Source organism: Euprymna scolopes, chromosome 21, assembly GCF_053919585.1.
Source record: "Euprymna scolopes isolate OS-2025 chromosome 21, ASM5391958v1, whole genome shotgun sequence".
NCBI lineage: Eukaryota > Metazoa > Mollusca > Cephalopoda > Sepiida > Sepiolidae > Euprymna > Euprymna scolopes.
Window position 1 is genome coordinate 12,723,176 of NC_136502.1, and position 14,574 is coordinate 12,737,749.

Here is a 14,574-nt window from a genome sequence, read left to right on the forward strand (position 1 = left end):
AAGTCAAACTTTTTGGAGGGGGGTACCCGATTTTAAAGGTCAAGGTAAGGGCAAGGTCAAAGGTCAAACATCGCTATTTGTCTTTTTTCAACTTTCTTATTAATTTCCAATACAAAATGTGCTGCCATTACATAAATTACTGTTAATGCTCTTAAGGGAATTATATATGTAATTCAAGCTACATTTCTTTTAAGTGTATATTGAATTGTAGAACAAGATCATAGGTCACCACTTGTAATTTCAATGTATATAACAATGAATTATTGGCATCAGTATTTATATATGAATTCTATTGGACAAGTAGGGCATTATTTATAAACAAACAAGTTGCATGCATGTTTCAGATACAATACAATAAGTCAAGCATAACACCATTCACTTCTATAATAATATGTACTGTAGAACTTTACCGGATGCGAATATTGTAGTGGTAATCAGACTACTTCCTATTTAATGCAACATTCTTGCACTATTGTTGCAAGAATTGCTTACATGGACTACCTCTATAAAACTCTGCATGCATATCTTCTTGGAAGGAGTACAAGAATATGGAAGGGTCGTCATGTTTCACAATCACCTCGGCACTGACATAGTGTTGTACATGTCAGGCCAGCTTTCTCGCATTTACAGTTCTTAACACACATAGGAACTGCTTTGCAACCACACTTTATGAGTTCTTTGCATGCAGCAGCAGCTGGAATTGTGGTCCAGATGGGATGCCACCCTGTGTCTGATTTGGACCATCCAAAACCAGCTGGGCTCGGGGCAGCAACGACTGGTTTCAGACTCTCTGTCCAGATACTGGCCTGGTACACACATCGGTTGACATGTTGGAGCAGAGCATTTTGTGTTGGTGGTAGCCTTTCCATTAGTTTCACTCTGTTCAGAAAGAGGTCTTGCCGAAGGTAATTAACTTTGCTATGGTGAGTTGTGTTGTCGTACATGGCACAGGTGAACTGCTCAATTAGCCTGAATACTGGAGATGATGTTTCTAGAGGAACAAATGGTGAGGACGATGCTGTAGTAAACCCTTCTGTCGAAATTGGGAGTGATTTCCAGGTCTTCCATGCTGATTTCTTTCCTTTACCATTAAATTGGGATGTTACATCACATCCAGTGAAAGCATGGAAGAAGGGTAGTGCTTGACATTTATCTTCACCAAGTTCCAGGCAAACAGAGTTGATATGGTAGTATCGAAAGTGCCTTCCTGCACCAAATCCAACCCACAGATCTAAGTCAGGATACCAACTGACAAAACGGTGATAAACTCCTACAAGGACCACAACCACGTCTGTATCAACAGTTCTGACAAGAACTGATGTTGAACCTTTTCTCAGGGCATCGTACACATGCAAAGAAATCCTGCTGTCTGCCTCCTCGTGGTCACACTTGTCCATTGTACATCCAGGCTGATTGGACAGAACTCTTTCTCCGGAGGTAATGTATACCCATTTTTCAGGTGGGTAGACATGGTTGGCTACTTCTCCTGAGAGCAAAGCAAAAAGCTCTTCTTTGTTTCTGTCATTCTGCAGAAACCCAGCAAAGGACGCGGGAAGTTTGGCATTGCGAGACACCTTCCTGCGTACCCCCTTCCCTCGTTTCTCACGTGTAGTTGCCTTCAAGCTGTCTGGATGATATCTGTCCCAAACAATGTCAATTCGAGTGCTGCTTTGCAGTTGCCTCTCTGTCCAAGGAATGAAGATTTTGTCACTGTACTCCCCAAATGTACATTTGTGTTCATGCGGCAGGATGTGTACCATGGCAGCCCCATCGAAAATCTTTGCATCGAAGTGTGATGGTGGTTCTGGCTGAATACTTGGGTCGATGCAAGCCAACAGTTCTGATTTATTTCCTGGTAGACGAAGTTTCCCATTCAGTGACAATGCTGGTGGCCATGGGTGATTTTCATGCGAGAAAAACTCCTCGAGGTTTGTGTCACGGACCTGAGTAGCAATGAAGAGTTGGCTGAATAGGTTATAATCACTCTTTATTTCCTGCAACTGAGTCACGTTTCTGCTGGGAGTACTGGTGTGTGGTCGCTTGAAAAGTGGAAGTTTATTTTTCTTGATTGTGCTGTGGATGGATTTCTCTCGTTTCACCAGCACATCACTAACATACCTTGAGTACTGCTCTTTGCCCAGTTGCTCCATTCCGTATAGTGCTTCCACAACCTGTTCATCCATACAGTCATGGGTGTCAAGAACAATGAGTTCCTTTGCTGTGTTCAAGAATGGATTCCCCATTGATTTGATAACATCACACATATTGTTGACTTGTTTGTGGAATGTTTCCTGAATGGCATGTCCTTGCTCATGACTCTGGAAAGAAGGTTCCTCAGACAGGTTATTCATCTCTTCAAATTCATCGAGAATCCTTGCCTGCTCTGGACCGGCAATCATCCATCGTTTCAAGGCAGCAGGATTCGTGGTCAGGCCAATTGCACCACCAGAATGTTTCACTTTTTCATTGTTCTGCTTGTGTGCTTGGTCTAGAGGCATGGCTGAGAATGGTCGCCTACCCTTCAGGAACACCCAGTTTTTCTTGAATTCAGCTCTGATTGATGGCGGAAGAGTCTTCATGTCTTTTATGTGTACTGGCAGCTAGCGAGAGTAGTTCATGCGATCAAGCACAAAGAACCATGGTGCCAATGCTTCCAACACTTCTACATAAAGAGCAAAATTCTTCTCCCTGTGTGACCTCACAAAGATAAGGACTAGCAGCTCCAGCTGAAGAATCCTGTCCCAGAATGCGAAGGTTGGACTGTTTTGTGTCATGTCAGTTCTCCAGTCTTCAAAGTGTATGCTGCGTTCTGGACACATTTCATGAAAGGAATCACGCTGCAACTTTGCAAGAGTCATTGCTGTCACCTGATGTGCATGTCGTGTTCTGGTTAAGTGGGCAGCCTTCAGGAAGGAGTCAGCAGTTCCAGCTGTAGCAACACCACTCTCAGTCAGTGCAATACACCAACCAGATTCTTCCAAGAGATCCCCAACCATTCTCCACAATGCCATCTCAGTATGTAAGCCTCCCAGGACAACAACATATTCAGACTCGCCAAGGGTTTCAGACCAATTCCACTGTGCATATTTGGCCAAAGCAAAGAGAGGTTGATCCACTGCAATAACAGGTATTTGCCCAGGGTTTCGCAATGTTGTTTTTTTTTCAGTACTTCCATACCATGCTTGACCATAGCCATCGATGCAGCCCTTTTGTAAAAGAGTGGCAGTAGAACACTTGTCCCGGGAATATCAGTAACTTCGCCTTCGCGTGCAGAATGATGCGAGGCCCAGGCCATGATATCACCTTTTTCTAATTTGTTCTTTTGGGCTACAGGTATCCTTTCCTCTAACCACTGATTTTCTTTGTATATTGCTTCACATAGAACAGGTTCAGGATCAGGGTCTTCCATAGCTGCAGCTTCTGTGACATTAACAGTGTCGGTGTTGCAAGCAATAGCTGGAACTATTCGATAACTATCTGGAAGGGATGGATTTCTAATGTGTGCCTGTGGTGGTATTTTGATGGGCTCTCTACTTGTCTCTTGCTTATTCTCTGCAGGAAACTGGAACACACTGATACTTGTGCCATGGAATGATCCTTCAGCTGTTTGTGATGTTGGATTGTGATCCAGATTGTCTAGTGCCCCTGCTGTGAACACACCATCAATAAGTTGCACAGGACACACCACACCTTCCTCTTGATATCGATCACATACTGCATTTGTCAGCCAGTCTTCGACTTCTAACACTCTTTCATAGCTGACACTGATTCCGAGTTTATGGAGATGTGTCAACATTTTCTTGCTCCGGGTTTGCGTGTGAACACTCAAGCCTACATATAAGGGAAGCGGTGGTTCTTTGGATCTATGGTGGCGTGGGTTCTCTGCTACTTTGGGCTGATCTTTACAATTGAATCTAATCAGCTGGCATATGGTCAGACATTCTTGTGAATTTGTTGCGGTCTGGTCCTTGATGTTTGAACCATATAACAACATGGAGATCAAGACTTTGAGTGAATTTGGCACTGAGTCATCTTGACAGTCTGTGGTGAAACTTCCACTGAATGTACAGAATTTTATCTTTGAAATTTCTTGCCGTATTAACTTTGCTATGTGTACCATTGAGAGAGCGTCCTTCTCAAAATCACGAGACTTCAACTCCTCCTTTATGAGCTTCTGAAGGCCTTCATTAAAGACAAGAACTGTTTGTTTGCCAACTGATTGTTCCTGACACTGATCCTTGTAATGATTCAAAAGTTTGTTTTTCAGCCGTGTCTTGTTCACCTGTTTTTCATATCCCAAGGCTGCAAAGCGAGCTACACACATTTTGTGCAGATCTACTAATGGAAATATGTACTCCCCGTCTTCAACATTCGCTTCAATATAAGATATCATTTCTACAAATACCCTTGAGTCTGTCATTGATTGATCAGTTGTATCCGATAATGTAGCCATGGATCGCTTGTAACTTCTGTATCGAACACGGAATGCATCCATACATTGTTTGTGATACTTTGCTTCAATAGCAACAAGATCCCCATCTGCAATAGTAGCTAACAAGTCAGTATCTTGTAGTTCTGTTGCTTGCTCACGCAGTGTTTTGTCTAGTTCTAAAGTTTCACATTTGTGAAGTATACCATCTGACTTCTTGCAAAATATACACATGTTGCAACCCATTACTTCATCACTTCGAGATACACGTTTGGATTTTCTTTGTCCAGTACTAACATCATCGCCAGAGTGGTCAACAATTCTCTTTCTAGCATTTCTCTCTTGTGCCCTTAACAATTTTGATTTGGCAAATAATAAATGACAGTTTTTATGCCACTTAGCACAATTCACATTGAGGTCATTGGTTGTCACATCATCACCAAAGCCAATTCTTGCAGGCAATGATTTCAGTTCTTTAAAACCATGTACATTTTTCATAAATTCTTCATATGCTTGTGAACCTTTGCCATCCTGCTGTGTTGCAGGACACTTTAATGCCCCATCTCCTGTACCGCATATGATGCACTTTGACCAATCCATGTTGCATTGAAGATTGAAATGCAAGCTCTCCACTACTGACTTGCCTTGCTGACTTCAGTTCTCAACCAGGAAGCACTCTGAAACATAAAAATACATATTATTACAAATCCTGTTACCAACTATACTACTTGAAGCAAGATAAAACTAAAATGACACCTGAAATTACAGTACTACCACATTTTGACCTTTAACCTTCGCCTGACCTTGACCTTGACCTTTAAAATCGGGTACCCCCCTTCAAAAATGTTTGTATTAACCCAAAGTATAGATGTACCAACTTTGGTGCTTTGGGCCAGCATGTAACGATTTGGTCATATTTTGGCCATAAGCCACCCCACTATATCGTTTTAACGTCCGACCTTTCATACGACAAATATCGATGAATTGGTTAAAAACATTAATATCTTCCCCTTCAACGAGGCACTTTTCTACAGGAAGGGTCATTTTTTTCGCCGATATTTTTTAAAGTTATCCTCTCCTTTAGATTGTCTAGCCTTAATTTTTAAAAAATGTCGCTTCCGGTTTAGCGGTGGTCGTAACAGCATAAACGTTAGGTTTTACCCTGTTCTTTTCCTCGTTTACGGTACGGGTTCGAGCCTGCCTTCCTACTACCACTTTTTTTTTTTTTGCTCAACATACACATCCAAACACACGGGCAACGCCGGGCTGAAATGCTAGTATATATATAAAAGTAAACGTATCTGTGTATCTGTGTGTGTGTGTGTGTCTGTGTACATTTCCGTACATAATAACTCTGTCAATTTTTAGTCTACAGACTCGAAATTTGATATACAGGGTACTGATATTTGGGAAAATCGATGTGATCGGTTTTCGGCCAGAAATTTGGCGATTAAGGGGTCAAAGTTCAACAATTTGACCTTTGAGAACTCTACCAAACTCCTCCTATAATTTTGGGTCTAAATACTGTAAATTTTAGATATAGGTTCCTTGGACATAGATCTAACTTAATAACTTAAGTTGAGCCCAAAACAATAAACTTTAAAGGGTCATAATAGGGTCAAAGTTAAAAAAAATTGACCATTTTTTTTTTTTGCTCAGCATACACCTCCAAACATTCGGGCAACACCGGGCACCTATTGCTATATATATATATATATATATATATATATAAAAGTGAACGTGTCTTAGTGTCTGTGTACATTTCCATACTCAATAACTCTGTCAATTTTAAGGAAAAGTATAGGGTAAAACCTGTTAAGAAAAACAGAAAACATACTTCCATCATTAATTATGCAAAAAAATAAAGTTGAAAACGTTCTGTTATTAATGTTTGCTAAAAAATAAATGCAGTAAACTTCGCTGAAGTGTTAGCATATGCTGCATCTTAAAAAGTTGGTTCATGCTGACCATTAAATAAAATAAACGTCTAAAAATTAGTAAAAATAAGTAAAATCATGAATGACGGCTCTTGGGGGGGGGCAAGTAAGTAGGAACAACACAATCATTTGTGTAAAATAATTAATATTCGAGAAATTGTAAACAATAACAAAAATACCTGATACCAAATGCAGTAAAATTCAAGTATCTTTTATATGTGCTGAAACTGTGTTTAAGTTATTTTTATTTCATTTCTTTTATCAAAAGTTGTCTTTCCAACAATTAACTGGTTGCATGTCGTTTAACCATTGGGGACTTCACTCCTGGAAAATTGTATAATAAATCTATGACTATCACTAACTCTAAATTTGGGAGTGCGATTCGAACTTAGGGTTAGTGGTAGATAAGTCATTTGTTAGGTATGTCAGAAATTTCGTGAAAAATATTGAATAATTCTACCTCATTTTCCAAGCTTATAACTCCTCGAAAAATGTAATTCAAGCCCTAATTTTTTTTCAATTAAAGGAGCAAGGAGCAAGGTTTCATTTAAAAAAAAAACAATAACAAAAAACCAAACAAACAAAGTGTTTTTTTTTTTTTAAAAGGTTTTAAACTTTGGACTTTACAGGTAAATTTCTATAAAACACTACTTTTTTTTGTTTTAAATTTGAATATGTTATTTATTGATCTTTTATCTTCAATTTGTGATATATAACACTTTGGTGAGTAAATTAATTATTTACTTTTTAATAGACATTTAAAAATGGGAGGCGTGAATTAATTCGGCCCCCTGTCTTTCCAAGCTTATAACTACTCGAAAAATATAATTCAGACCCTAATTTTTTTTTTCAATTGAAGGAGCAAGGACCAAGGTTTCATTAAAAAAAAAAACAAAAAAAACAAACAAACTAAGTGTTTTTTATTTGTTTTTTTGAATGTTTTAAACTTCGGACTTTGCAGGTAAATTTCTGAAAAACACTACTTTTTTTGTTTTAAATTTGAATATATTATTTATTGATCTTTTATCTTCAATTTTTGATATATAAAACTTTGGTGAGTAAATTAATTATTTACTTTTTAATAGACATTTGAAAATGGGGGGGGTTAAATAAAAAAAAACGTTTGTCTAAAATATTATATTCAGTTTATTGGAAAGAGCATAAAATTTCACGTTGATCCTGAAAATATCGCAAAAATTGAATCAATAGAAAAATTTTGATAGATTTTTAAAGTTTAAAAATTGAAAAATAATGAGCTCGTAAAATTCAATTAATTTCATTACTGTTTTTTTTTTTTAAATAAAAAAATAATATTTCTATTACTTTTAAAACAACTTTAATAGTTTATTTTGGAAGTTTAATCCATAAAGAAAATAAACAACCCACTTTTAAAGGAGAAATTACGTGTTTTTTATATTTTATTCGCAGTTTCGTGTTAGGGGTGTCAAAAATTCATACAAAAATTCTGATACACCTACTCATTTGTTTACAACTTTTGAGAAATGAAGCCTCCTTACTCCTTAAGCGATAAGCGGATATTTGTTTATTTTTTATTTTTTTATTCAGTGTGAAATATCCACTTTTATCAAAATATTTCGAAATTAGAAAAATAAAAAAAAAACCCCAAAAAACTTAGTTTTAGCATGTTAAAAGTATTTAGGTTGGTAGATAATTAAATTCTACTGTGTTTGGTATAAGTTTTTTTTGCTGTTGTTTCTTGCTTTTTAGAATTTTTGATTAAGGGGGGTTGCTTAGATCGTATTTTAAAGTAAACTACGGAGGTTGGAATGCCCCCCTCCTAAAACGTACTCGGAAAAATCGATTTTATAGCGAGATTTAAGAACGGTTAGCCGAAAAAAAAGGTGAAAAACAAAACAAATAATCAATAAATAATTGTTACCAAAGGCAATAAATGCTACTTTTTTACTTACATGAATGAGTTTATTTTATGTTTTAAAGTATTTTCAAGCGCTTTTCTTTATTTTTTAATCTAAAATTGCGGGTGTGTGGGTGCGAAATATCTCCAGATTTTCTAGAATTCCCCGCTAGATTGCAAACGAAATCTCCAGATCTAGCGGAAAAACCGCTAAATTGGAAACACTGGTCACGTGACGGCAAGCGGTGATGAATAATTGTCCATAAATAAAAAATGGCCTATCGGTACAAAGAAAACTACCTATTTATTATAGAAAAATTAAGTATAATGTTATAATTAAAAAGAGATATATAAAAACACGCATGGGTACAGTAAACATATTATACCAAAATGTCGAAGCAATCATTTATTTAGTTATTTAGACTATTAATTACCAACGAACCAAGAGTTACATTTTTATATATGTAGATATAAAAGTGAACGTGTCTGTGTGTCTGTGTGTCTGTGTACATTTCCATACGCAATAACTCTGTCAATTTTAAGTCTAAAGACTCGAAATTTGATATACAGAGTGCTGAGATTTGGGAAAATCGACGTAATCGTTTTTCGGCCAGAAATTGGGCGATTAAGGGGTCAAAGTTCAACGATTTGACCTTTGAGAACTCTACCAAACTCCTCCTACAATTTTGGCTCTAAACACTTGAAATTTTAGATATAGGTTCCTTTGACATGGATCTAACTTAATAACTTAAGTTGAGCCGAAAACAATAAATTTTAAGGGGTTATAATCGTGTTCAAAGTTTAAAAAATTGACTTTTTTTATTTTTGCTCAGCATACACCTCCAAACATCCGGGCAACGCCGGGCACCCATTACTAGTATATATATATATATATATATATATATATATATATATATATATATATATATATATATATATATATATATTTATTTATTTATTTATCCATCTCGCTTTCTTCATATCTATCTATCTATCTACCTATCTACCTCAGTCTCTTCATATCTATCTATCTATCTATCTCATTTATTTTATACTTATGCACCTATCTGTATTCATTTCATTTTCCCTCAAGTAACAAGAGTAATACTTCCACATTAGGAACAGACTGAAATAAAATCGTAAGAAATCAGATTTCCGTTGTTAGGAAAAAAATTCATCTCTCTCTCTCTCTCTCTCTCTCTCTCTCTCTCTCTCTCTCTCTCTCTCTCTCTCACACACACACACACACACACACACACACACACACACACACAACTCTTGGTCTCTGTATCATCTCCTTCTCTATATTTCCTTACTTCCCTCTCCCTCACCCCTCACTCTATCTACCACCCTCTAACTTTCATGGCTCATTGGTAATTTCATCACCGTTCATTAGGCATCCATTTTTAGCCTGTGACAAATCCGGATTGATTATTATTTTATTTAGTGAAGAAGAAAAAAAAATGGAACCATTTTGTCATTTACCTGAGTGTGTAAAGCCGAAAAATACACACACAAAAAAACAAAAACAAAAACAAAAAAAAAACCTGAAAAGGTGTTCCGGTGACATATATGCCTCACCTGAGGCCTTATATGCTGATTGAGAGACAAGAATAAACACAAGAACAATTTAGTCATTTGTCAGCGTGGGTGAAGCCCCCCCACCCTAAAAAAATGAAATGACGGTTCTATTTTTATTTTTAAAGTTTTCTTTTTTATTAGATAAGTGTTACAATTCAAAGAAATTTCATAACACACACACACACACACACACACACACACACACACACACACACACACACACACACACACACACACACACACACACACACACACACAGGTAGCTTCCTTCACTCTTGACAGACTATGGATACCCTCTGTAAGAGTGCCTGCACATGAAGTTTTTGTGGCAAGAGTTGCGCAATTTCCAACCACCTCTTCTGAATCAGCGTTGTTAAATACCAGTGGCAAGTGGAGGTTCAGGACGACTAGAAACAATGCTGAGATAAGCAGAAAGCACCTAAAAAGCCTAAAATTCTCAAATGGTCACCCATCTAGTACTAACCAGGTTCAACGTTGCTTAACTTTTGTGATATGACGAGAACCGCCGTGTCAACGTGATTATGCTGTACATAATACATGCACGCACACACACACACACACACACACACACACACACACACACACACATATATATATATATCGTAAATTTTTAAAATATACATGATAATTAAGGTATATAATTTCCCGAGTTTCATCCTCGTAGGGATTCATCAGGCTGTTGCTTATCTGGCTCTATTCACGTATTGAGCACTGTTGAAATAAAAAGTGAAAATCGATACATAAAATAAAATATCGTTAGTCAACATCCCAAAACGATAGGATGTATTTAATTATCACTCATGATATCCTATTCATATTTTTTATGAAGTACGTCTTACACTTCTTTCGTTGAATAGCAGAAGCCCACTAAGCAACCTATCTGAGACAAAAATATATTCCTCAGAAAATAGGTGAATTTTTTTTTTTTTTGTTGCAATGGAAACGGAGTTGGTAAAAATGAAATGTCGATAAAAGGAAATGAAGACATTTAAAGTTTGCAGAAATATAAGAACTAAAAACACTTAATAGTGTTTATAGACACCTACTCCCAAAGAGTATCCATTGACTTCAACCCACGCGTGTGGAATCAGCCTTTTGCCGCCATGTTTTATCAGTGAAAATTTCTACAGCTATATTTCATAAAGTTCGTATTTAGGTTAAATTAAAACTAAGAAGTCTGACAAACCCTATAAGATATTATTTGTAAAATATTTATAAGAAAAAAGTAAAGCAACCTAAGATTTAATTAAAACACAATTAAAAACTACGGGTTTGTATTACTATACACATAGATACGAAAAAGTCGTTAAAACAACAAATATATAACAAAAACATTTTATCAAAAGAAAGATAAGTTACTTTTCTGCCTAACTGGATAAGTTTTCAATGTTTTTATTTAATGTAAAATGTTTATTCGATTTGAAAAACATACAGTGTTTCTGGCTATGTGTGACAAAGACAAATTAGGGTGAGCTCGCTGTTGAATACGTTAAATTTGGGAAAATGAGTTAAAACTAAAAACTGTACAAAATACTGTCAGAACCCCACTCAATATATGTCAACCTATGTCACGGTAACGTATATTAAGTGGGTTTCTAACAGTATTTTGTATAGTTTTTTAGTTTGAACTCATTTTCCCAAATTTAACGTATTCAACAGCGATCTCACTGCCATTTGTCTTTGTCACATACACCGAGAAACACTGAATGTTTTTCGAACCGAATAAACATTTTACATTAAATAAAAACACTAAAAACTAAAAACAAAAAGCATAAATTATGTGTAAAATGATGTTTCTGATGCCGACCAATTATTAACTCTTTCATTCATTTCTTTCATTCATGAGTTCGTATCATAATTTTGAGGTATTTCGATAAATTCCTCTGATATTTTCCCTCATGGATTGAAGGGAAATCGCCAAAGTACAAAATAGAGGAATGGACGCCCCGGGAAATTCACTTAGTGCTACTAAGTCTTATTCTTCATTATATCTGTTATATATATATATTTTTTTTTTTTACACAGTGGTCACCACTTATCAAGGCCCGGAAGCCACTCAGGGATAAGGGTTATTGCAAGTACATTACGTTGGTGTGGAGATTTGATGAAGTGTTTACTTAAGGGGGCACTTCATTAGGAATTTGTTAACATTGGACTTGAACACATCCAAGTTGTAGTCCGGTGGGAAGCAGGCAGACGGAACAGAGTTCCACAGGCGTGCAGTTCTAAGAAAGAAGCTTTGTTCATGGAATCCACGTTTTGATTTAGGCACAGATAAAGAGTGGGGGAATTTTTCACAGTGGATTCAGCTAGACGGGTGTTTTTCGTGAAAGATTGGCGAGGGAGAACCAGAGATTGGAGTTCAGACGAGCATCTGCCATGGAAATAACGGTAATACAAGGATAGGCTCGCAACGTCTCTTCTATGGGAGAGAGGTTGTGTTTATAGGTTCAGGAGAGAGCTAACATATTCAAATTAATTATAAATATAACCGCTTATTACTTGAATTTTAACCTTTTCATTTTAGATTAGCAAAATACCATTCAGAACGGAAAACCAAGCTAAGAAGGGTAGACCAAGTGCAGAAGGTGGTTGCAGCAACTTGTTAAAGGAAGAGAAGACCGAATACCATCTAGCCAAGATGCGCGAGATTCGTTCTAAAGCTCCTCAACCACCATCTCTAACACGAGAACAACCTTCCCTCCACACTTAACTCATCACTTCTCCGGACAGAGATAAACTGATAATGAAATGAGTTGATGAGGACAAATAGACCAGAAATCTGTGCATCAAATCCAAGAGCTTGGTGAAAATTTAAGTGATGCTGCTCTGGCTTCCAAATCCAAGCACATCATGCAGCAGTATAACATTGCCTTAGGGATGCGATTGTCGTACAGTGCTTAATTAAAACGATTTTTTCTTTATAAAGTGACTTCTTTTGTTTGCAATGATTTGTGTTATTTCTGACTTAACTAACCTAAACAGTTAATCACTTTGCAAGTTTCGGATTTTTTTTTATTATTCGTTTTAATTATTTCTGGTGTTAGAAAACATTCTAATGATTTGTCTATCTTACTAGTAGCATCTGAAGCCCTTATATTCCCCAAATCTTTCATAAGCATTGAAAATTGGTTAATAATTCTTCTTGTCTTTTTGAAATGAAGAAGCAAAATATTTTAAAGTTCAATTTTGGGCTTCTAGTGAAATACAAGTTAAAAGGGCGAAGCTATTATCGTGTTCAGGAAACACGTCTCCAATTCAGGGATATTACATCACATTTTGAAAAAAAAACTATTGTATCTCCGAAACTAAACCATATTTTGTAATTTAGACATTTATTTTTTAATTCTCCATTAAATTTTGATCTAGAAAAATGGTATAACAAGCCATATAATCTTATTTTAAAAGATGACCTAAATTGACCCGAACGGGGGAAAAACTCTTCATAGAGACTTGAACAGTGTCGTAAGTGCCAGATGTTTGAGAGTTGATGTGGCCAGAATAAAGGGAATGTTGGCAAAGGAATAATTGCAAATTGAATAGATCAGGGAACAGAAACAGATCGCAAACTGTTTAACAAAGATGAGAGCCTTTACTGAAATTCTAGGAAATTTGTGTTAGTAAAGTGTTTTTTTTTTTTTTTTTTTTTTTGAACATTGAAGATACCAGAAGATACCAGCAATGTTAAAGTTGGAGTTATCGAACTTGGTGGGCTTTTCCTCCCTCTCTCTCTCTCTCTCTCTCTCTCTCTCTCTCTCTCTCTCCCTCTCTCTCTCTCTCTCTCTCTCTCTATATATATATATATATATATATGTATATATATATATATATATTAGTTATGTATATATATATGTATATATATATGTATATATATTAGTTATGTCCCTTGTCTCGAGTGGATATTCAATATGGTGTCCGGCCAACAGTTGCACGTGTTCATCCTACGTTGTTGAATTACTGAGCTAACACTGTTGTTATAACTTGGATCGGTGAAGAGCATAAGTTGTACAGCGACGCATCTCTGATCTCGCTCGTTGAACATTGTGTCACTTTCAGACATAATAGAAGGCTCCTATCGCTCTTGGGATTTGTACACAACTAGCCAACTAGTAGATGATCTGCGACAAAAAAAAAGGAAACCGGTTTTCATCAAACGGAAATGGAATCATGTCGTCTTTTCTAGAGCGACAATTTTATCGTTCCACCCTCTATAACATAGTCATTTTCAAATCTAATGTGGAAAGTTCCTATTGAGTTGTCCTTTTGAAAAATCAAGCCTCACTCAAGTTCCACCATAACTGATCATGTTGTTTCACTATCTATCTAACACTTAACTATTATCCCTGGGTGGCCTTAGGGCCTTTATAATCAGTGACCTCCACCTCCAGTAAAAAAGAAACAACACAAACGTTAAGAATGGATTTTATTGAGTCCGCTTAGTGATTTACAGTTTCGATTTTGATTTGCAAAAAAATTTTTGATTTCCCAGATAAACTGATATCCTGTAAACATTTCTTTTGCAGGGAAGAGTGACGCCCTCCCCTCCCCCCCGCCCGAATCTAAAGGCAAACTACAAAATGTTTAATAAAAAAAAAGTTTTGGTTGGTTCACTCAATTATAAACGTATGAAAATCTAAAATTGTCATTCAGTAACATGTCAGCATAAGTAGCACAGTGTAGGGTGAAGATTGCTTCGGATTGAAACTAGACTGGATTATTATTGGAGATAA

General features: G+C 36.4%; 1 protein-coding gene across 1 annotated transcript; it reads right to left on the reverse strand.

The window, feature by feature from the left end:
* Window positions 1-560: 560 nt before the first annotated feature.
* Window positions 561-2,698, reverse strand: LOC145243053 (uncharacterized). The gene has a single exon (XM_080106159.1). The coding sequence runs from the start codon at window positions 2,577-2,579 to the stop codon at window positions 561-563; it is 2,019 nt and encodes a 672-aa protein (XP_079962285.1). The 5' UTR covers window positions 2,580-2,698.
* Between the last annotated feature and the right edge of the window lie 11,876 nt (window positions 2,699-14,574).

Bases quoted from the DNA above. Each gene is read 5' to 3' on its own strand.
- LOC145243053 (XM_080106159.1), bottom strand. From the start codon at position 2,579: ATGAAGACTCTTCCGCCATCAATCAGAGCTGAATTCAAGAAAAACTGG.